Genomic DNA, 25,314 nt, shown 5'->3' on the forward strand with positions numbered 1-25,314 from the left:
CAATCTCAGCAGGTCTCACAGCATCTGTGGAGACAGAAGGGAGCTAATGTTTCGAGTCTGGATGAGTCTTTGTCAAAGCTTTGACACTGAATAGTAGGTTATTGCTGAGTATCCCTTGAAAACATTGTTGATGATATCCTCCATCACTTTGCTGATGATTTGGAGTGGAATGATGGGTGAGAATATACTCAATTGGATTTACCCTGATTTTTGTGGGCAGGACATAACTAGACAATTTTCTACTGTTGGCAAGCTATCAGTGCTGTTGCTATACTGCAGCAGTTTGTTGGAGGCAAGGTAGTCCTGGAGCACAGGTCTTCACCCTACACCTGGGATGTTGTCAGAACCCATCACCTTGGTATATCCAGTGCAGTACCACTTTCTTTACATCATGTGGAGCAAAGCAAATTGGCTGAAAACTGGCATCTGCAATGGTGGGCACCTCAGGATTAAGTCATATTAGCTTATCCACTCGGGCTGAAGATATTTGCAAATCCTTCAACTGTTTTATGTTTTGGGCACTATTTTCTTTTAAGCCGTTTTCCAATCTTCTCCCCTCCCTTTCACACAGTTCTAACTCTTGCTCAAGTGTGATTAGATGAGCAACGAGAACCATCAAAGTCATTTTCTTTGATTGCTACACTAGTACACTGGTCAACTAAATGCAACAAAAACCATGCATTGAACCTAACCTTGGAACTGGTCATTGACTTCAGGGAGCAAAGTGCCCCTGTCTGTATCAATGGTAACGAGGCGGAGATGGTTAACAGATTCAAAATCCTAGGTGTAAATATCACCAACAATCTGTCCTGGTCCACCCACCTCAATGCTACGAGCAAGAAAGCTCAACAGCACCGATACTTCCTCAGGAAATTACGGAAAGTCGGCGTGTCCACAACAACACTTCCAAACCTCTATAGATGTACCACAGACCCATCCCACCTGGCTGCATCACAGCTTGGTATGGCAACTGCTCGTCCCAAGACCGTAAGAAACTAGCGAGAGTCGTGAACACAGCCCAGTCCATCACGCAAGCCCGCCTCCCATCCGTTGGCTCTGTCTACACCTCCTGTTGCCTTGGGAAAGCGGGCAGCATAATTAAAGACCCCTCCCACCCAGGCTGCTCTCTCTTCTAACCTTTTCGATCAGGCAGAAGTCACAAAAGTTTGAGAACACGAACGAATAGATTCAAAAACAGCTTCTTCCCCACTGTTACCCGACTCTTGAATGACCCTCTTAGGTTCTGAACTGATCTTTCTACGCATCTTCTCTACAGTTGTAGCACAAACCGTATTCTTCACCCGCTGTCTATGTTTATGCATTTTCATTATTTAGCCTCATGCATTTATCGTATGTTCTATGTTTTCATGTATGGGGCGATCTGCCTGGTCGGTACGCAGAACGATACTTTTCACTGTACCTCGGTCCACGTGACAATAAATCAAAATCTAAGAAATTAATTTATGGTTTATATGATTTTTCTTGAACCGCTAAGGCTCTTACTTTGCACATTACATCTTGCCAAGCTACATGCTTGAAAACACAGGTGGGGAACCTTGATAAACAATTTATCAGTGATAATATAGCACTTAAAATATATTCATTGGAGGTCAAACAGCACCATCTAATGGTTACATTCTTAATTACATTGGAGTTTAGGAGGTTGAGGGGAGATCTAATAGAAACTTACAAGATAATGAATGGCTTAGATAGGGTGGATGTAGGGAAGTTGTTTCCATTAGCAGGGGAGACTAGGACCCAGGGGCACAGCCTTAGAATAAAAGGGAGTCACTTTAGAACCGAGATGAGGAGAAATTTCTTCAGCCAGAGAGTGGTGGGTCTGTGGAATTCATTGCCACAGAGGGCGGTGGAGGCCGGGACGTTGAGTGTCTTTAAGACAGAAGTTGATAAATTCTTGATTTCTCGAGGAATTAAGGGCTATGAAGAGAGAGCGGGTAAATGGAGTTGAAATCAGCCATGATTGAATGGTGGAGTGGACTCGATGGGCCGAATAGCCTTATTTCCGCTCCTATGTCTCATGGTCTTATGGTCTTAATGCAGCGGTGGAGTGGCCAGAAGAGCACACTTCATACTTAAAACCTGCTGTTCTGAAGGAAAGTTGAATTGTATTAGCTCAGCATAGTTCACTGCTCACAACTACTGTTTGCCTCAATATTAAGAAACAAATGCTCCTATAAATATTTCAAAGGATCTTGCCAGTGCTTTTTTGTAACAGAAACTGTTAATCCTAAAGAGAATGATGAACGTTGCGGCTTGATGTTACGTATCTCCGCAGAGCATGTTTACGGTGGGGGGGGGAGAGAGAGAGAGATAAAGAGAGAGAGAGAGAGAGATGAAGGATAGGTCAGGTGGCTAGCCTACCACCTTTCCACCCACCCCTGACCTCACCCCCATAATACGCAGAGGTGAGCAGAGGTGAAATTGGAAATCAAAAACTTGCCCACCATGTATAAATAAATAATTGCGGGTTATTTAAGCCCCATAGATAGTACCCTGCCCACACCATTTTTAAAGGCGGTAAGGAAGGGGAGGAGCACATCATTCAAGGGTACCATGCATGCATCAGGGCACCTCCCCTAAATTGCATGCCCAGAACTTGCCTCTTTGGGCTTCTTCCTGCAGTTCCAGCTGTGCCCATTACTCAATTCTGGCCCTGCTAGGGATGAATGAGCTGCCAGCCATTCGGACTTCCTCCAGAGTGAGGAGCTTAAGTGCACGGCACAGTGGCACAGTGAATAGCACTGCTGCCTCACAGAGCCAGGGATCTGTGATCAATTCCGGCCTCGGGTGACTGTCTGTGCGAGCTTTGCTCTTTCTCCCTTTGTCTGCATGGGTTTCCTCCGAGTGCTCCAGTTTCCTCCCACAGTCCAAACTTGTGCAGGTTAGGTGGATTGGCCATGCTAAATTGTTCCTTAGTGTCCTGGCATGTGTAGGTTAGGTTAAAAGAATAGGGTGGGGAAGTGAGCTTGGTGGAGTACTCTTTCAGAGGGTCGGTGCACACCCGATGGGCCAAATGGCCTCCTTCTGCACTGTAGGGATTCTAGTCCCACTGTTCAGCAATTTAGTCTGCCCATAGTGTGTTATGGCTGCAGGGCAGACCGGTATTGAGCAAGTTGGCTTCCGACCAATTTTACTCCTGGGCAGATGAGCAGTACAACCTGACCGTCCCTCCCCACCCTATAAAATGCAGCTCACAGACAGAGCCACAGATAAATAATCAATTGGGTCGGGGGACAAAGATTTTAGAGAATTTTGTATTTGTAATTTAAGTACATTCAGTCAGTGTTGATAAATGTTTTTATACTCCAGTGCTTCTTCTGAACTCACTGCCACTACCAACACTTCAAGTATTGCACAGATTGGATGTTCCTTTTACACCTTTTAATATCCTTCAAATCAAAGAGTACATTTCGCACATGACACGTAGGTAATATAAATTAGCATTGCAGTGGGTCAGTTTTAGGACAGCTCTCTGATTAGTCTGACATCATAACTTCAGCTGCCTGTGATGGAACCATTCCAGAATACACAGGGACATTCTTCGGAATCTGTGTCATAGATTATCATAGAATTTACAGTGCAGAAGGAGGCCATTCGGCCCATCGAGTCTGCACCACTTCTTGGAAAGAGCACCTTACCAAAGGTCAACACCTCCACCCTATCCCCATAACCCCACCCAACACTAAGGGCAATTTATCATGGCCAATCCACCTAACCTGCACATCTTTGGACTGTGGGAGGAAACCGGAGCACCCGGAGGAAACCCACGCACACACGGGGAGGATGTGCAGACTCCGCACAGACAGTGACCCAAGCCGGAATCGAACCTGGGATCCTGGAGCTGTGAAGCAATTGTGCTATCCACAATGCTACCGTGCTACTAGAGAGGGAGGCCATAATCACGATCTCCAAGACTTTAATAACTTTTGAAAGTTATACTTTTACAAAATAGGATCAGTATCTTGATAAATGCTGCTAAGAATATTATTTTACTTTCTGCTAATAAAATGCGGTGTTGTTTTAAAAAGTACTCCATTACACTTTCGTGACAAGGATATTCTAAAAATGAATGTTCTTGTCATATGCATGAACCAAAGATACAGGGAATTTTCATAGAACCTATTTAGGCACATTTAAAAATTGATTTACCTTGTTTTTTTTGTAAATTACAGACTTTCCAGAATTCTTCAGAGGAAAGATGGCAAAATGAACATGAAGGTAAAACTCCAATTTCTGAGGTAGTTGCTCATCATCTCTAACCTGAGGTGAAATATGCTGTTCCCAAAGTTTGAAAAATACTTTTCTGTTTCCATCTTCAAATGCTTGAAGCAAGTCTTCCTGTTAGAAAAGAAAAAAAGGCTTTTTCATCCACAATACATAAAAGTTTTGTGGTGTACTGAAACAAATCTTTTATGCCTACACTCTGCGGCCCATGGTCTTGTATTAATTAGAACTGTGAACATTGGCTGCAAAGGTTTATTTATCCAGATATAATTTATTTATATTGTAACACATTATAAAACGTGGCAGTACATAAAGTGCATTACAGATCAATTTGATTCAATACAGTACAGTTGAGGGTGCCTCAGGCCACATACATTGCAGGTTGCATCTTCTGCACTGTAGGGATTCTAAGTCCCACTGTTCCAGCAATTTAGTCTGCCCATTGTGTATTATGACTGCAGGGCAGACAGGCATTGAGCGAGTTGGCATCCAACCAATTTTACTCCTGGACAGATAAGCATTCCAACCTGACCGCCCCTTCCCATCCCATAAAATTCAGCTCACAGACAGAACCACAGATAAATAGTCAATTCGATCTGGGGACAAAGATTTTCGAGAATTTTGCATCTTTGTAATTTAAGTACATTCAGTTGAGAAATGCTTTTATACTCCAGAGCTTCTTCTGAACTCACTGCTAAACAACTTATTTAAATATTTTCTGATGCATACCAACGCAATGGGTTCTAGAGCTCTTCAGAATGCTCCAGTGGGCGAGCCATATGCGGTGACTGTACCCCCATTGAGCCTTTGTAGCAGCTGCAGCAAGCTTCACTGGATCCCACAGCATGTCGTCATGGACCTTGGAATGGCAGCTGATGTATGTCTCTGTGCGTCCCAAGGGAATAGACTGTAAAGCACAGTGTACTCACAGAATTTCACAAAAATCATTGCATCTCTTTCCAGATACTCTTTCAAATGCACATACCAGAAAGAAATGAGTTCTGTCTCTTCCTCATCACAGCCACTTTGAGGGCAATGTACAGTGGAAGTGAGAAGCCAGTTGTTCATGAACGATATGAAGGGGAGGGCCCGTCTCATCACCAGCTCAGCAATACCTGCGTGCTTGTTTGAAAGTTCTGGCCTTGAGGTATTCTGCCAAATGATTTTGACAGTTTCTTCGGTATTCAAACAATTATACCATCCCCCAAAATACACTGCTAGCTCAGGATCCAGGATTGAAACAAGGTCATTCCTGATGCATATGACTTATCCACTTGGAGGCAACCATTGAGCATCAGGGAAAATCTCCCCACTTCATTGCTTACTAATGTATTTTCCACTTGGTGTGGCCACTTGGCAGCAGATTAACTTGTTTTTTGCAGGGAAGGGAAATTCATCAAAAGCCTCACAATGCACGGTGATAGAAAGTAAATCCCAGCAGAAGGGAAGATAGCTCAACACAGCATGTACCCATGATGCAGAATCCTGATTCACAACCCCTCCGCCCCAGATCGTAAACTGGTTTTAGTTGGGATGGGGGGGGGGCACTTTATTCTCTTACCCCCAATCCTGTACCTTCTTCCCTGCCTTGCTTCCATCTGCCCTTTTCCAGTCATTCAGTCTCTCCCCTCCAGTGTTTTCTCTCTCTTTGTCCTCAATCTGTCATCCTTCCTCCTGTGTTTCCTCTGCACTTCTCCTTTCCCATCCAGCTCCAACTATTTCCACATTCCTGCTTCATCTGAATATTGCACATGGTACATTTTCCTCAGATGAAATGTCATGGGAGGTTGACTACAATGATTAATCCCCGCGTCACATAGTGCAGTGTCACAAAGCATGCTGATGTTATCTGCGTGGGTATCCCAACTTGGAACACCGGTTTGTGGGGATGTACAGTTTTATTTTGTTTTGGTGTGAAGAGACAAGTGAAACCCAGTAAGAATAGTCGCTCAGTTGTTGTGTAACAATTATTAAAGATTTTTATTCAGGTGAAGAAAAGACAATACACAGGATCAGGACTTCCTTATGGCAATTAAGGTATATGAATTACTAAATACACAGTTTACGTAGAACGTACTCCTTATTCCAAAATATAACTACAATACCTGAACTCAGTAAGAATTCCCCAGAAAACATCCAAAATAAATAACTTAAGAAGTTTTTAAAAATCACAATGCAGGGATGATATATCAAGTCTGGGAAACAAATTTTACTGGTTCAGAACCTTTACTAAGGTTTTTTGCACTGCCTTGGCTCTAAGACGTTTAGGCGGTTAGCTGGAAAACTGGCTTGTCTGCTTCCCGAGGCTGCTAGGTGTTAACTGGTGTGCCTTGCTTCTGATCATCTGGCTATTTATATCTTTGTTCCTCTTTGATTATGCCTTCTGTATATTCGGCTATCTGCCCATATCAACTTGCTTGACTGTACATTGACATATATGTACCTCGCTGATCATCCCAAACATCTATAAGCTGTTTCTCCTCGTAAGCCATTCAGATTTGATATTTTAAAAATATTTTTTATTCAAACGTTACCATTTTATACAGTACACAAAATAATACAAAACGAAACAGAATAAAACACCAATATACACATACAATAGCCAAAACATAACCTAACCCTTCCCCCCCTTAGCAACTAAATACACAATAAATGGCTGCTATCGCCAGTAGAACCCCTCAATTGCTCTCTTCATGGTGTATTTGGCTTTCTCGATGTAGGGGACTTCCATCAGATCTCCCAGCCACACTGAGGCACTGGATGGAGAAGCAGAGCTCCACCCCAGCACTACTCACCTCTAGGCAATCAGCAAGGCGAAGGCCAGGACATCGGTCCCCGCAGCCCATCTGCAGCTCTGGCAAGTCTGACACCCCAAATATGGCTACTAAAGGACAGGGCTCCAGTTCCATTTTCAGAATCGCCGACTAAAGAATCGGTGCTAAAGAAGGAGACCCAAAAACCCACAAGCTTGGAAATGACTGTTGCACAAGGCCCCAAAAGCTGGTGTCCGCACAAATAACATGAGCTTGGGATATTTCCATTTAAATATGAGAACGAGGCAGGGGTGCCCTATGTTGCCACTTTTGTTTGCATCGGCTTCAGTTAAGTGGAGGGGGATAGCGAGGGGAGGGGTGGAGCACAGGGTGTCCCTGTATGCTGCTGATCTCTTACTTTCTGTGACGGACCCAATCCCCACCATGAGCGATATAATGGAGCTAGTGAGGGGCTTTGGCTCTTTTTCAGGGTACAAGCTAAACTTGGGAAAAAAGTGAGTGCTTTCCAGTTAATCCTCTGGGGAGGGGAGTTGGGCTGGCTGGTTCCAGCTTTATGTATCTGGGGGTTCGCATAGCCCGGGATTGGGCCTGTCTCAGTAAACCGAACTATACGAGCTTGGTCTACAGGGTCAATGTGGACATGCAGAATTTCCTTAATTTCCTGAGGAAGTATAGGGGCTGTTGTGCTTTCTTGGTCGTGGAGTCGATGTGGGTGAACCAGGACAGATTGTTGGTGATGTGTACACCTAGGAATTTGAAGCTGTCAACCACCTCCACCTCGGCACCACTGATGCAGACAAGATAGTGTACCATACTTCGCTTCCTGAAGTCAATGACCAGTTCCTTAGTTTTGCTGACATTGAGGGAGAGATTGTTGTCGTTATACCATACCACTAGGTTCCCTATCTCCCTCCTGTACTCTGTCTCATCGTTGTTCGTGATCCGACCCACTACGGTAGTGTCATCAGCAAAGCTGTAGATGGAGTTGGAGCCACATTTTGCCACGTGTGTGTTGTGTGTGTTTAGGGAGTATAGTAAGGGGCTAAGTACGCAGCCTTGCGGGATCCCGGTGTTGAGGACTATCGTGGAGAAGGTGCTGTTGTTTATCCTTACTGATTATGGTCTTTGGGTCAGGAAGTCAAGGTTTCAGTTGCAGAGGGAGGAGCCAAGTCCAAGTATTTGAGTTTTGATATAAGCTTGGCTGGGGTTATGGTGTTTAAGGCGGAGCTGTAGTCAAACAACAGGAGTCTGACGTAGGTGTCATTGTTGTTGAGATGCTCCAGGAATAAGTGTAGGGCCAAGGAGATAGTGCCTGCTGTGGACCAGTTGTGGCGGTATGTGAATTGCAGTGGATCCAGGCGTTCTGGGAATATGGAGTTGATGTGTCTCATGACTAACCTCTCGAAGTAATTCATTACGATCGATGTCAAGGCCACCGGACAGTAATCGTTGAGGCACGTTACCTGTTTTTTCTGTTTTGGTGGTCTTCTTGAAGCAGGTGGGAACCCCAGAACGGTGTAGAGAGAGGTTGAAGATTTCCGTGAACACACCTGCCAGTTGGTCTGCGCAGGATCTTCGGTCGGAACCCATTGCTTTCCAAGGGTTCACTTTCAAGAAGACCGATCTGACTTTGGAGGCTGTGACGGTAGGTATGGGTGTGTCCGAGGCTGCTGGGGCAGTTGACAACGGTTTATTGGTTTCCTGCTCGATAACGAGCATAGAATGCATTGAGTTCATCAGGGAGGGGTGTGCTGTTGCCGGAGATTCTACTCGGCTTTCTCCACGGGGCTGTTTAGCACAGGGCTAAATCGCTGGCTTTGAAAGCAGACCAAGGCAGGTCAGCAGCACGGTTCAATTCCCGTAACAGCCTCCCCGAACAGGCGCCGGAATGTGGCTTTTCACAGTAACTTCATTTGAAGCCTACTTGTGACAATAAGCGACTTTCATTCTTTGCTTTGTAGCCCATTATGTTGTCTAAGCCTTGCCACAACTGATGAGAGTCTGTGTCATTTGTCTGTGACTCTAGCTTAGTCTGGTATTGTATCTGCCCTTAAATTCTTCAGATGAGAGAAAACTCTGAATTGTTTCACTGGGCATCCCAAACCCCTAACGCTCCACATGACTGGTCTGACTGTGGGTCTCTCACACCTCCTCCCTCTCAAGTCAGCCATTTCCACCGCGGGGGATCCCTCCCTCTTCCAAGTTCCTAGGACCGAGACCCACCCAAGACGGCTGCCAGCCCCATCGATAAGGTGAGACAATGAAATACCCTGGTCACCGTCCACAATCTACCCTCCACCACCACCACCACCTCCCCTTTCCTCTAACCCAGAAACCTGCCAGCTAGCTCCAGTCAAACTCCTTATCATCTCCCTCCCCTAACGAAACAGACCTTCTAGGCTCATCGAAACATGTCTGAACAGTTCCAACATGCCACAGCTCCTCCCCCACCTCATTCCCGATCACTAGCTAAGCTCTAACTGCTAGTGAGAAAGCCCCCCCCCCTCATTACTCGCCCAACAACATTTACACTCCAATACAGAACAATAAACCTCAGTTAACCAAACAAATATATAATATTAAAATGTCCCCAAACAATTCCGTCCCATGAGCACCCATTAAAGTCCTATTCAAACACACTCAATTCAGTCCAAGGCCTTGTTTTTAAATAAAAGCCTCCATCTCCTCTGCCATCTCGAAAAAAATGATCCTTTAAGTTGTGCTTGACTCAATCTCGCTGTTAGCCACAGGTGAAGCCTTATATCTCATAGTCTGTTTCTGGCAGCAAACAAATCCACAGAGCAATGGCGATCTGGAGGACAGCAAGAGCAGCCCACTGTGAACATCAATAAAATTACCTACCTGCATCCAGGACAGTACGTGCAGCTACCTAAAGGAGGAAGCAGAGAATGGAGAAACCATGCATTGGGATTTCTAACAGAAGTATACTACCAGTATTCAACAGGTTATCCAGGTTATATTATCAAAAAGGGGACAGACTGATTCAGGTAACATGGCCCCGACCTTTTACACTAAAAAGGCATGGCTGGAAATGTGGACATAAAAGGAGTGTACCATACCAACTTGGGTGTGGGGAAAATTCTGTTATCTGTGTCCCACACAGGAGTGAACACAAAGGTGGGATGAACTGATTTGCCCCCATTTGTCTGGGAACCGAGATTAGGGAGCCAATACCGTCAAGAGCATTGTATAGATGTTATTAATCAACTTGGTTGGAGCAATGCATGGTGTTTTAATTTGTCAACTTGCAGATATCAGAAACCCACTAAATGCCCAGCCACCATATCACCGCCCCCAGATCAGATAATTAGAAGTGGGAAACCCAAAGTGATATTACATGATGTTACAATGGGTATGTGGAAGGTGACCAACAATTTAACTAACATTATCCCGATCTTATTGGTTGATTGTACAAAATAGTGTTTATGCCTACGAGGAAGCAAAAGAGATCACATGAGGACTGTGATTCACAGCGCAGTAAACCAAATAAAATTGCAGCTTTACAAGGTCGGGGAAAGGTATACTACAGGGGTTAAAAGTCATTAATATGACTGGCCCACAATCTAGGAGCGGCACATGTTACATTTAGGTTTGGGACTGATAAATAATGTAAAACCAGATATTAAAGATATAAGATTTGGTATTGCACTTCAACACATACCAGGTTACAGAGAAATTAGACCTCATACACTTACAGGAGGAATAACAGGAATTAGTAGTTAATCGGCCGGTGACCGGAGGCAAGGGAGACACATTAACATTTCTGATGAGTATAGCACACAAACGTATTAACAGAACATATAAGGGTGGATATAAATTCAAGTTCCTGGGAGTGGAAAAGAATTGGTGGATGTGGGAGGTAGGATGTTGGGAGTTGTACTGAATCACAGCATTACATCACCTGCCCCTTTAAAACTCTGGAATCCTTGAAAGGCCTTCAAAGCAGTGCAGATCTCCCCCGTACAGTGGTGCTTTTGATGGATAATATGGAGGATCAATGTGTGAGAATAACAACACCTCCTGCTTACATATCACCGACTCCTCTACGGTAGAGGATTTTCATCTTGCAGGCAGAGGTCTCACTGGCTATTTATTCAGTATGTTAAACATCAGCGACATCCTGGGTCAAATAGCTCAGGTCGCAGTAGCTGAAAAAGCTCCCTGACCACTACAGGGAGGGTCATGAAACAAAGCCGTCAGCAATCATGAGGGGGAAGGGTGCAAGTGAATGTGGCCACAGCAAAGGCTAGGAGGTTGGAGGGCTCAAGCAGTAATTGGGCCAGGGTGTCAAGAATGCAATATAAATACTGGGAAGTAGGAAGAGTAACAATACCTGTTGCACTTCCGGTGGCGGCTATGGAGGAGTATCTCGCACATTTGGACTTTTGGACCTTTCCCCCGGACTTTTCTTCGGTTTTAATCGGAAGATTCGTTGGCTGAGGCAATTGGGCTCTGTTTCCTCACATTGGTTTATGGAAAAAAGGGCAGAAACAAGAAGCCAGTAGCGAGCGGTGTGGAAGTTGTAACGGGAGACAGTATGGCCGAGGGACGCACCCCTGAGGTGGCAGCGCAGCGGGCCCAGTGATGCAGGCCATTCCGGATGGTTTCGCCTAACAGAAGCGAGAATGCCTGGACCGGATCAAGGAGCCAATTGATCGCCTGGAAAGCAGACTGGCGCCCAGGACCGGGCGATTCCGAAGGTGGAGAAGGCGTTGCTGGAACAAGAGGAGCACTAAACAGCTGTGGAGCTGGAGGTGGGATGCTTCGAGAACAGAAGAAAAGGCTCTTGGAGAAGGTGGAAGACGTTGAGAACCGGACCCGCCGACAGAATCTAAGAATTGTCGGGCTTCCGGAGGGGGCTGAGGGAGCGGATGCTGGAGCCTACGTGGTGGGTATGTTCGAAAAGTTGCTGGGGGAGGGGGAATTCCCCCGATCGCTGGAGGTGGACAGGGCGTATCGGGTGCTTGCCAGGAAGCGGGGACCCTCCGAGGGCAATGGTGGTGAGATTCCACAGGTCCCTGGACAAGGAATGTATTCTGCAGTGGGCCAAGCGCACGCGGTGTTGCAAGTGGGAGAATAGCATCCTGCGGGTGTACCAGGACCTGAGCGTGGAGGTGGCGAGGAAGAGGGCAGGCTTCAATCAGGTCAAGGCGATTTTCTTTAAGAAGCAGGTGAAGTTTGGCCTGCTGTACCTGGGCGCCTGTGGGTTACACGTGAAGACCGACATCATTATTTTGAGTCGTCCGATGAGGTGTTGGACTATGCAAAAAGAAAAGGACTGGTGGGAGCTTGAGAACTTTTGGACTCAGTGACAATATGTTGGCCGATATTGGGCCCTTTTTCTTTGTCTGTTTTTTTCTGGGATTTTTTTTTTGTTTATCTTCTCTCCCCCTTGGAATGCTGGTGGGGCTTCGGTTATTATTTTTTCTTTCTGTTGTTAAAATTGGCTATGGTTTTTCGTATTGCTTTGTATCAGTCTTCTTTCGGGAGCTCTGTTTAGGGGAGAGGGAAGGGGGGGGGGGGGAGAGAATCAATTTTCCGTTGTGTTTTGGGTTCTTTCTTTTTGGGATAGATGTTGGTAATGTTCCTTTTGTGTTTTATTTTGGGTGATTATACTGTTGTGCACTTTGGTGGGATGGAGACGTGCCTGTCTGGGTTTTGGTGGGTGGTGCTTTTGTTCTTTGTGTTTTCTTGCTGCTGTGTGTTTGTTTGGGGATTGTTGGATGAGGGAACTTGTTTACAGGAGCGGGAGGAGGGGAGCAAGGGAACAATGGGTGGGAGACTTCTTGGCGCCAGAGGCAGGGGTCACCAAGCTAGCTGGGTGAGCTAGCTCACGGAAGCACAGTGGGGGGTGTGTATATGCTTAGTTTATTAGCTGGGTTGGGATTTAGAGTAGTGTTTCTAGGGGCGGGAGGGGGGGTATGGGTTCTGCTGACGTGGGAGGGACTTAGATGGAAGGTCACTGAGGGGTTCGGGGGTGGGGGCCGCCCCGGGGTAGGCCGGATGAGGTGTGGCTCATGGGCTAGAAGCGGGCCCAAGGGTGAAGGCTGACCGGCAGGGGAGGGGGTGGGGCACTTTGCCACCCAACTATGCTGGTCACCTGGAATGTCCGGGGGCTAAATGGGCCGATGAAGAGGGCTTGTGTATTTGCAAGCCAGAGGAGACTGAAGGCGGACGTGGTGATGCTGCAGGAGACACTTCTTAAAGTAGTGGATCAGGTCAGGTTGAGAAAAGGCTGGGTTAGTCAGGTTTTCCACTTGGGGCTGGACTCAAAGACAAGGGGGGCTGCGATTTTGATCAACAAGCGGGTGGCGTTTGAGGCAGGGAGGATAGTCTCGGATGTGGGAGGTAGATTTATCATGGTTAGTGGCAGGCTGCAGTGGATGAAGGTAGTGCTGGTCAACGTATACGCGCCAAATTGAGACGATGGGGATTTTATAAAGAGGGTACTGGGGAAGATTCCGGACCTGGGACAGGACGGAAAGGGCAGAAACGGACCGACTCGTTAGAGAGATCCTACGAGTGGATAGGAGATATGCGGCGGCTCCAGAGGCAGGGCTCTTGAGGGAACACTGCAGGCTGCAGGTGGAATTTGGTTTGTTAACTACAGGTAGGGCAGTGGAGCAGCTCAGGAAGGTGAAGGGAGCGATCTACGAGCACGGGGAAAAGGCCAGTAGGATGCTTGCACAGCAGCTCAGAAAGAGGGAAGCAGCTAGGGAAATAGGGAAAGTGGTTGATGGGGATGGGAACTTAGTTGGGGACTTGGAGGGGGTGAGCAAACCTTTCGGGACTTTTATAGTAGGTTGTATAGATCGGAACCCCCTGGGGGGCCGGAGGGGATGAGGCACTTATTGGATGGGCTGACTTTCCCGAAGGTGGATGGGGAGCTGGTAGAAGGGCTGGGAGCCCCGGTCGGGCTGGGGGAGACAGTGGAGGCTTGAAGGCCATGCAGTCGAGGAAGGCCCCGGGGCCGGACGGGTACCCAGTCGAGTTCTACAGAAAGTTCTCTGGAAAAAGCGTTCGACCGGGTCGAGTGGGATTACTTATAGGAGGTGCTGGAACGGTTCAGGTTTGGAGGGGCTTTGTTGACTGGGTTAGGCTGCTGTACCGGGTGCCTGTAGCGAGTGTACGGACAAATAGGACGCCGTCGGAATATTTCAGACTACACCAGGGGACGAGACAGGGATGTCCCCTCTCCCCACCGCTGTTTGTGCTGGCGATAGAGCCGCTGGCAATTGCTCTGAGGGTCTCAAGGGTATGGAAGGGGTTGGTTCGGGGGGGGGGGGGGTGTAGATAGGGCACAGAGACTTGTTGTATGCGGATGACTTGCTGCTATGTTTCAGACCCAATGGAGGGGATGAGGGAAATTATGGGACTCCTAGGCGAATCCAGCCGGTTTTCGGATTACCAGCTTAATATGGGGAAGAGCGAGTTGTTTGTGGTTCAGGCGAGAGGTCAGGAGAGGCGACTGGGGGAACTGCCGTTTAGAGTGGTAGGGGACAGTTTTAGGTACTTGGGTATCCAGGTGGCGAGGGATTGGGACAGGCTACACAAATTGAACCTGGCCTGGTTGGTGGACTAGATGAAGGAGGATTTCCGGAGATGGGACGCGCTCCCGTTGTCTCTGGCGGGTAGCGTGCAGTCGGTAAAAATGACGGTCCTCCCGAGGTTTCCCTTCATTTTCCAGTGCCTCCCCATCTTCATCCCGTGGTCCTTTTTTAAGTGGATTAATAAGATTATTGCGGGCTTTGTGTGTGTGTGTGGGGGGGGGGGGGGTGGGGGGGGGGGGGGGGGGTAAGCCCCCGCGGGTGAAGAGGGCAATGCTTGAGCAGAATCGGGGAGATGGCGGACTGGCGCTGCCGAATATCAGTAATTATTACTTGGCGGCTAACATAGCCATGGTGAGGAGGTGGCTGGTGTGGGTTGGGGGGGGGGGGGGGTGCGCGCATGGAGGCAGCCTCGTGAAAGGGCACAAGTTTAGGGGCACTGGTGACGGCGCCCCTGCCGTTCCCGCCGGCGCGGTACTCCACCAGTCCAGTGGTGGTGGCGGCCCTGAGAGACTGGGGGCAGTGGAGGAGGCATGTGGGGGCAGAGGGGGCATCGGTGTGGTCCCCAATCTGCGACAATCATAGGTTTGCCCCGGGGAGGATGGATGGGGTTTCCGTATTTGGCGGAGAGCGGGGATAGAGAGGATGGGGGACTTGTTCTTGGAAGGAAGCCTCCCGAGTATGAGGGCGCTGGAGGAGACGTTTACACTGGCTGGAGGGAATGATCTCTAATACTTACAGGTACGGGACTTTTGCGGAGGCAGGTACCGCCCTTCCCACTCCTGTCGTTAAGGGGGATTCAGGATAGGGTGGTCTCTAGAGGATGGATAGGAGAGGGGAGCGTCTCGGACATATATAAAGAGCTTATGGGTTCGGAGGAGACGCAGACCGAAGGGCTGAAACGTAAGTGGGAGGAGGCACTGGGGGGAGAGATGGAGGAGGGTCTTTGGGCGGACGCGCTAGGAAGGGTCAATGCTACCGCAACATGTGCCAGGCTCAGCCTGATCCAGTTTAAGGTTGTTCACCGGGCTCACATGACGGTGGCCCAGCTAAGCAGATTCTTTGGGATGGAGGATAGGTGTGTGAAGTGTACGGGGGGGCCAGCGACCATGTCCATATGTTCTGGGCATGTCGAAAACTGAGGGGGTTTTGGCAGAGGTTTGCCGACACCATGTCCAGGGTATTAAATACGAGGGTGGCAATGAGTCCGGAGGCAGCGATTTTTGGGGTATCGCAGGACCTGGGAATCCAGAAGGAGAAAGAGGCAGATGTTCTGGCATTTGCTTCCCTGGTAGCCCGGAGGCGTATATTGCTGGCGTGGAGGGACACAAAGCCCCCGAAATCGGAGACCTGGCTTTCGGATATGGCAGGCTTCCTCTGCCGGGAGAAAATTAAGTTCGCCTTGAGAGGGTCTTAGCTGGGGTTCACCCGGAGGTGGCAACCATTCATCGACTTCCTCGCAGAGAACTAATCGTCAGCAGAAAGGGGATGGGGGGGCTAGGCTAGTGTAGGATAGGGGGGTAAGTAATGGCAAGACCTGCGGGAGAGGGTGGCGGAATTTGCACTCTGTATATATTTCTCTTGTTATTTATATTGTTGATTTTGTTCCTGTTAAAATGCCAAAGAAAATACCTCAATAAAATGTTTATTAAAAAAAACAATACCTGTTGCATCTGTTGCAGTTTTAATAGTTAGTTTCTGTATTTGTTGTTATCAAAGACTGATGATATACCAAGCAGTACAGATGGTAATGCTAGCCAATAAAGTGTAAACCTCGCCATCCACTGCTACCAACATCTCACCCCCAGGAAACACAAAAATCAGGAACATCTATAAGGATTTTACAATTTAATGCAATGATGGTTCTGGGCTTAGCTTTGGTCAATAAGACTTAGGCAAAGTTGTAAGAGAATGAATGATAGGGCAGCAGGGCAGCAGATCCATAGCCCCCCGGACTCTAGCAGTTTCTGGTGGGAAGAGGATCTTAGGAATGGCCCGCCAGGGCCAGGTAGTGCCTGACCATGGGTCCAAAAGGAGGGACTGAACGGGGTAAATGAAATAATTCAACATTAAAATTGATATGAAGATTGATAGTTTCAAAGTAGGCAAATGTAGTTATAAGCATTAACAGCTTTAAAACAGCAGTTATTAGAGCCCTTTCACAACATGATGGTGTGGGAAAGTGACAATCACAAACTTAATGACTCTCACAGGATGGGTAATCAAAAGTGTGATATGAAGCACAGACTTGGCTATCAATAAGATAAAGGGAACAGTTGCAGCCTGTATCATTCCACCTATCAGGATTTTATAGTGCAAGTATGATAACCACAGCCTTTGATTTGGAGAGACACGATATAGAAGCAGGCTGTGTCTCTCAAGCATGCTTGTGAATGAAAGACTTGGTTACCGGAACTTACAGACTCGAAACGTTACATCTTTTACCACAACAGCTTGAGTTAATCAGAACCACGTGTATGGATGGTTTGTATATGTGTTAAGGATATGCTGTTTGGGTTGTGACTGCGGAACATGATCATGGGTCATAATTACATTAATAAGTTAATGTAAGTACTGACAGACTGATAACAAGATCAGAACACAACAACAGAAGAAGAATCCCAGCTTCAGGGGATAATAAAAATGGATTTGGAACGTTTTGAAGGTGACATAGGGAGAGGCAAGAGAAAATGAATCACGAGCCATTTGTGCCGGCAGAGTCAGTGTGAAGCAAGAACTACCTGAACCAGGATACTGATAGTTTGTTAAGTACATATTTTGTTGCTTAATAAATTGTCCTGATACCATTGCATCAAATGTCTGTCCAGAATTTATTGTCTCGTCTCAGAACTTATTACAAGACACTGGGCAAACGTATCTCATAATGCTACATTTTGCTAAACAGATTAAGAATGTCTCAGGTTTAAGTTATGTGATCTTTAGACATTCCTATTCAGTCAGAAATCGGTATAATTGACCTTCATAACAATTATTCCAAAGGAAAAAGATCTTCCTATCTCGGGGGAAATATATCATTGTGGGCATCGTTGGCTGGACCAACATTTATTGGCTAACCCTAATTGCCTTTGTGAAGGTGGTGGTGAGCTGCCTTTTTGATCCACTGCTTTCTGTTGCTCTGTTTACTTGCTATAAATGTAGCAGTTAATAATGTCGCCTCTCTTAATCTTAATTATGAATATGCTGTCAGAGTTGCGAGGTATCTCTTGATACCGCCACAAGGTTCAACCGAATACCGATCAAAGAACCAATACACCAGTTAGTTAGTTCAAAGACAATGCTACTTTATTTACATACTGTATGATGTACTCATGCACAATAACACTACAGGCTAAACCATGTCTATCACTAACACTTATACTTAACTTCAGGTGCCCACTTAGGTCAGAGGAACAATGGCCGTTGTTCGGATCTGAGGCTGTTGGGTTCGAAGAGGTAGCAGGAGTACAGCTAAGGTCGTCCGTCTGGTAGCGAGCGTTGAACTTGAACTTACTTGCTTCTGGTGGTGCAGGCGGAAGGGTCTCTCCAGCTGAGAGCCGAATCCAAGAGAGCTGAACCTTTCGCGGGGGTTCCTTCTTATACTTGGAGGGGCTTCGCGCGCTTTTAGGCGGGCCTTAAACTTGGTCCCAATTAATTGGGCAGCTTCTTGATCACTGCCATCGATCTAAGCCAATAAAGGGGCGGGTGCCTTGATGGCTGGGCGTCTCCTAGGTGGCCGTTGGCCTTGCTTGGTCTGTGTCTCCTGGTTGGGGTAGTGGCGCCGGACTGTCTGGGACAGTATCGGCTACCTGAGCACTCGTTTTTGATTTCCTGGAGATGGGCCATCAATATGTAAATCGACCCAGAGTTTCAGTTCCGTCTGCAGACTGCCTTCCAAATATACATTCAGGCTCTGTGCCTGCTTGTTGCTTTGTATTGTCCATTTTTCCCTATAGGCTCTGCGAGTGTCCATTTTGTATACTGAAAGTGTCCATCCCAGATGGCTACACTCCCTCCTTGTGATCCTCAACGCGAAGCGTGAAGGATCATATTCCTGAATCTTCTTTGTTCTCTGCCTAAGTCGAGCAGCCGCAATCAAGGACAGGTTCTATTCTACTCTGTCCTATTGATTTGAGCCTTTACCTAAATTTATTTTATTTACATCACATCTTTATAAAATTCTAAGGGGCGCTATAACATTCAAGCATGCATTACATTTCTTTTTCATTTAAAACATGGGAACGTCTAACTATCCTTCTCTAAACTATCTTTAGTCAATCAAAAGAATTTACAAACAGTATAAACTATATAATAACAGCATTACATTTCTCTGTATCTTGGCGGTCAAGTACAGAATTTCACATCTTTCTTTTATTAGAACAAACAAAAAATTAGTCAATGCACTTTATTTACTTAGAGAGAGTGGGGGGTTTGCTGGAGTCCGAAAATAGGGGGTCTGAGTGTATATACCGGAGTGCGGGAGGCTGTCCTTCGCCATTTCCGAAGTCTCAGTGTCTGGATGACACTGCAGAGTATTGCTATGACTAACAGTGCTTCTACGATGTATAAAAGGGAATACTATTTTATAAGGTTGTTGCACCAGGATGGTGTATCAGTGTCTGTCTCTGGGTGTGGTGTATTGCAGGGATGGGAAACATTCACGGCCTGTGTGATGTGGGTCAGGGGGGGTCGTGTCCGTGCGCCAACTGTAGTGATCCCACGAAGATCCAAATGTAGATCATGATGTCTGTCTTCATGTTCTCTTTTTCCTTCTTGGTCTTCCTCTGTCATCTGTTCTGGATTTCCTGTGGACACAAGCATAATATCTGTTATTACCTTGTTTAAGATCTCGTATGTCTGTCTGTCCTTTTATTATCAATTGCCCATTAGAATTGTCACCATATGTGACTCCCTCATTCTTTTTTTAAACCAAATATTTTTGGGGACAAGACATCCAAGAAGAAAGTACTGTCACAGTGCGAGCAGCCTCGCAGCCTGTGTGATCGATGCGCTGAGTGGGCGGACAATTTCTCCGTCCAGCAGCAAAGCGTTCCATCCAAGTGTTTGAGGATGTAAATAGCATGTGGGATAGCGACCTAAGGGTTGCCGGAATACAAACAAAACATGTGGCAAAGAGCATTCTTTAAACCACAGACTAAAAGAACAGTAAAAGAGTTTAGAAAAGCTCCGAATGGAGTGGGTATGGGCCGCGGAGGGGCAAGAATGGGTGGAATCCCCGGGTAGGACTGTAGCTAGTGCCGTAGGTGCACTACCCGAGCGTAGCTGACCAGATGGGGGTCCTCAGGCAGGGCGGGGATCAGTACCGTTACTTCACTGCCTGAGCGACCGGACAAGAACAAAAATAATTTATGTTCATCGTGGATATTGTCTCTTATGATTGCCTTCGAATCAGAAGAGTAGTTAGGAATGGTCTGCCGACAAACTTGTTCCTTTAACTGCCATTTTGCATTAAAAGAGTAATTGTGACTGCATCAAAATGTGGCATGGGGCCATGAATAAACCTTATCAAAGGGTCATACACAATACAAACATTCAACATTTAAAAACAGCAAACTAAAATAACAAAATCGGGCAGGCTCCATCAGAAAGAAGGACACCGTAAATCTCAATCGGTTCCGTTTTACCATCATCTGGACACCTCATTGCTTTATAGCGAAAAGAGTCGCAAAGGAGCTCGTCAGGTGGGAGTCAGACTCTCAGTCATCATCTTCTCCCGGTTGCCAAACTCGTGACTGGAGTAGTTGTGCCAAGGCTGCTTAGGACGATGTGGGGTCCATTGCGGATGAGTCGGTAGGAATTGTCGTGGTGCCAATGCTTAGTGTATAGGTTGGAGGCGGTAGGGGGAAATCCATAGCCGTCGGGCGGTTGGTCCAGTTCAGGGGCTTTTATATAAGTGGTCTCAAAGGGGTCAAACGTATCCTGTTCGGAGTCGCTAGGAGTGGGGCCTGGTGCAGAATTGAGATTGTGTGGTGGTTCCATGGGGTCTAATGTATCAGTGCTGTCGCTGTCGGTGCTGGTCGAATGAAGGGAGAGGCGGAGTGTGCCTCCAGGGGTGGAGTCGAAGTGGTGTCCGAGGATGGGCTGGACTGGTTGGGGGAGGGTAGGAATAGGTTGTCCATAGGCAGGGCGTGTTCGTCTGCTACTGCAAATGAGATGTGGATATGAGTGGCTGCTCTGTGTGCCATAAACCTTAAGCTGGTTCATGCGAAACCATCCTGACTTGCCATTGGGATAAGTGATCTTATAAACAGAGGGGCTGACTTTATCTGAAATGGAGTAGGGTCCTGCGAATTTGGGGGAAAGAAACGGACCGGGGTTGTACAGGGAGAGCAGGACTTGCTGCCCGACTGAAAATTTTGTGGCGTGTACTGTCTTGTCGAAACATACCTTACTTTGTTTTTTTCGTGTACCAAGCCTAACAGGTGCGGCGAGCTGGGCTGCTTTAACATCATCAAGAATCTGCTGTACCGCTTTCTCATGGGTGAGGGCGTTGACTGTGGGGCTGGCCAAATCAAGCCCTAACAAGTATTCTGTGTCCTTCATGGGTCGTCAGTGTTAAGTAATGGGTTAAGAGACATTGCAATTAGTTGCCTCATTTTATGTTAAGAATCCATTAATTGACACTGATATGTAAAGGGGCTTCAGGTGGCCTCTGTCAGGTGATGTATAGTTAGAGTTTTGTGCAAAGGCTGTTGGAATGAGATAAATGTGTGTTTGTGAAAAAGGGACAGAACTTTAGACTCTTCATATCACAGCAACTAAAACGTCTAACAATTGGTAGCAGAGGATGGTTGCTGTGTAAATGTGAAGGGTTGAAAGATACAACTTTTCCAGAGCAAACCAAGGAGTGAGTGAGAAAAGAAAAAAAAAAAAGGGATATATGGCTGAACCGAGGATAAAGATGGCTGGATATGACTATCCTCCCTTATTTTCAGAAAGGGAATTGTACGACCAATGGAGAAGTGCAGTGGTTATGTGGACTAAGGTAACTGCTTTGGGAAAGAGAAAACAAGGTATGGCATTGGCTCTTTTTCTACCATATGGCAGTAAAATCCGAAACAAAGTGCTTTCTGAGCTGGAATTGGAAGAGAAGGTCTGGAGACTTTATTACATTATATGGATAAGATTTATAAGAAAGATGACTTGTTAAGTGCATATGAAGCATGGTCGGATTTTGATAAGTTCCGGAAAATGGAGGGTATCTCCATGGAAGACTATATAATGGAATTTGGCAGACTATATAAAAGGCTGCAGAAACACAACCTGGAATTTCAACAGTCTGTGTTGGCCTTTAAATTACTTGACTGTGCTCGAGTGAGCAACATGGATCGGCTCCTGGTTTTGACAGTTCAGTTTATTGATAAGGATACCTTATTCGAACAGATGACAAAAGCTTTACAAAGGTTTCTGGGGAAGCATTCGATTCCGATGGCTCTGATGACCCAAATAGGTCAGCCTGCAATAAGGCAGAATATGGAAGATACACTACTAACAGGATGGCAAAATCGTATGCCTACGAACAGGGCTCCTATAGAAGGAGACCGAGACAAGGAAATTATGAAGACAGAAACCCAGTTAGAACCTACAATAGGAAGATGAACCCCAGAAATGCACGGGGCATGATAAATCAATGTTTTCGATGTGACTCTCAATACCATTATGCTTTCAACTGTCCAACTCGTTATGATAGAGTGTTTGAAGCGACACATGACACGGAAGAGTCAGAAGAGGAAAAAGATAGTGACCAAAAAGAAGGCATTGTCCTATTGACAAGCAGTTTTACGCCGGTAATGAGGGTGTTGGTTGCAGAATCCTTCAACTGTGCTGTATTGGACAGTGGCTGCACATCTACTGTGTGTGGAATTGACTGGTTAAAATGTTACCTGGACTCTTTGAATGCTGAAAATCGTAACAAGGTTAAGGAATTTGAAAGTTCCACAAGTTTCAGGTTTGGGGATGATAATACTCTGAAGTCGCTGAAAAGTGTGGTGATCCCTTGCAATACTGCCGGAGTGAATCATTTCATTAGCACGGATGTTGTATCAAGTGAGATACCTTTGCTTCTGAGCAGACCGTTGATGAAGAAAGCACACATGAAACAGGATATGGAACAGGATAAGGCAACAGTTTTTGGAAAGACGGTGGACTTACAATTTAGACAGTCGAGACACTATTGTATTCCATTACTGACAAATAATATTTCAAGTAGAGTGGTTAAGGATGTGTTAATGGCAGTTGAAAATGGGACTTTAGCTGATAAAAAGCTTGTGGCATTAAAACTGCATAGGCAATTTGCACATCCGTCTCCTCGGAGGCTGAAAAATGTATTAAAGGATGCTGGGGTAAGGGATGACGACTATACTAAACTGATAGAACAGGTTAGTGACCGCTGTGGAGTTGCTAGGAAGTACAGAAGGACATCAGCACGACCGATAGTAACCCTACCTTTGGCCAGGGATTTTAACGACATTGTGGCCATGGACCTTAAGATCTGGGATAAAGCAAATAATATATTTATTTTGCATTTTGTAGATTTAGCAACCAGATTTAGTCAATCAACGATTGTACGAAGTAAAGAAAAGAGAGTAATTCTGGATCAAATCGTGGAAAAATGGATAGGGACAGGAATGGGTCCACAGGCAAAATTCCTTCCGGACAATGGGGGAGAATTTGCTAATGATGAGTTTAGGGATATGTGTGAAAACATGAATATCAGAGTTATGAATACGGCTGCAGAAAGCACATTTAATAATGGTGTCTGTGAAAGAAATCATGCTGTCATCGATGACATGCTTCGGAAAATTTTGACAGATCGACCAAATTGCAGGCTAAATTCAGCTTTAGCATGGGCAGTACATGCAAAGAATTCATTGCAGATGGCTGGGGGCTATAGTCCTTATCAATTAGTGTTTGGTAGAAATCCTAAAATTCCGTCCATTTTGGATGACCAGCCTCCAGCTTGGGAGGGGACTACAATTAGCTCTGGTTTTGCTGAACATCTAAATGCATTACATAGCAGTAGAACAGCTTTTTTGGAAGCAGAAGTCTCTGAAAGAATTCGCAGAGCTTTAAGACATAACGTACGGCCATCAGATGCTGTTTTTCAGCAAGGGGGCATGGTATACTATAAGAGAGACAATTCTAATGAATGGAAAGGTCCAGGGAAGATCATAGGCATAGATGGCAAAACAATTATTTTGTAACATGGTAATCAAACTGTTAGGGTATCATCAAGGATAATGGGTACAGATTACAAATTTTCAAATTTAGACAGAGCAGACAGACATGACAAGGAACCAGAGTCATCTGTGTTTGGCATGTGTTACAGAACTATGAGGACCAATTAACTGATATAGACAGGGTTTCTGTGGAGGAACATAACACTTCTGATGAATTAGAACAGGCCATTTTTCCAAAAGGGCAACTGCCAAAAGTTGGTACAAATGTGACATACTTGCCTGAAGGGTCTAGTCAATGGAAGGATGCAACTGTTATTAGTAGAGCAGGGAAGGCCACTGGAAAGTATAAACATTGGTTGAATGTACAGCATTCAGGGGAAGGAGTCAAGACAATGGATTGGGAAAACAAAGTTCAAAAATGGAGGGCACAGAAACGCAGTGCCAGTTCAGATAGTACATCGGACAGTGAACTGGTCCGCAGGAAAAGGTCGAGAACTATTGAAAGGACATCCCACAGCAGAAGAGAAAGATCAAGCAGTAGCAGTACAGAACGAGATACCAGGCGGGAGAGGGGACGTAGTTTAACAAGATCTCGGAACATGAGTAAGACTACGAATACTAATAGGAGTAGAAGCCCACATGCACTTGAGATTTTGGTGGCTTCAAATAAATTAGATGAAAAAGTTATCAAAGAAGCTAAACAGCAAGAATTGCATAGTTGGAGTGAATTTGGGGTATACACGGAAGTACCGGATAGGGGACAAAGAGCTCTATCCCACAGATGGATTTGCACGGAAAAGGTTCTTCCGGATGGAACTTATAAGGCAAAGGCCAGGCTCGTGGCAAAGGGATTTGGAGAAAACTTAGAAGATCAGGATTTAAAGGTAGATTCACCTACAGCAGGAAAGGTTATTTTAAAGATCTTCTTGGCTCTATTAGCCACAAAAGGCATGGGAATGCAAATCTATAGATATAAAAGCTGCCTTTTTGCAGGGGCATCAGCTCCAGAGAGACATTTTTCTCCGTCCTCCTAAAGAAGCAGCTAACACAGAAGGGGTACTCTGGAAGTTGAACAAATGCGTATATGGATTAAATGATGCATCTAGAGTCTGGTATTTTTCGGTAAGGTCAATTTTGTTAAAGTTAGGCTGTTGCCAGTTGAAAGCAGACCCTGCAATGTTTTACTGGCACTATAAAGGAAATCTTTCTGGCATATTTATGATGCATGTCGATGATTTTTGTGAGGTGGGACTAGTGATTTTGAAGCTATTGTAATCTCTGGTTTGAGGAAAGAATTCAGGGTTGGAAGTCAGGCTTCCGATGCATTTAAATATATTGGACTGGAAATTGGACAGACTATGTTAGGGGCAACTTTACGTCAGCAATCTTATTTGGAAAGCATCAGCCCAATAGCAATTAGTCGTGGCCGAGTTTCACAAAAAGATGCAATGGTTTCAAAGATAGAAAAAGAGCAACTGCGAAGTTTAATTGGGCAACTGAACTGGTTAGGTAGACAGACTAGACCGGACG

General features: G+C 45.9%; 1 protein-coding gene across 5 annotated transcripts in view; it reads right to left on the minus strand.

Moving 5' to 3' along the window:
• Positions 1 to 25,314, minus strand: part of armc9 (armadillo repeat containing 9) — a 211,316-nt gene that overhangs the window by 143,703 nt on the left and 42,299 nt on the right. For all 5 annotated transcript variants that reach the window (XM_072474273.1, XM_072474271.1, XM_072474272.1 and 2 more), the window contains exon 4: positions 4,171 to 4,359. In XM_072474273.1, the coding sequence (XP_072330374.1) occupies positions 4,171 to 4,359 (189 nt within the window). The remainder of the gene's footprint in view (positions 1 to 4,170; positions 4,360 to 25,314) is intronic.

The sequence above is a fragment of the Scyliorhinus torazame genome, chromosome 14 (assembly GCF_047496885.1).
Source record: "Scyliorhinus torazame isolate Kashiwa2021f chromosome 14, sScyTor2.1, whole genome shotgun sequence".
Classification (NCBI taxonomy): Eukaryota; Metazoa; Chordata; class Chondrichthyes; order Carcharhiniformes; family Scyliorhinidae; genus Scyliorhinus; species Scyliorhinus torazame.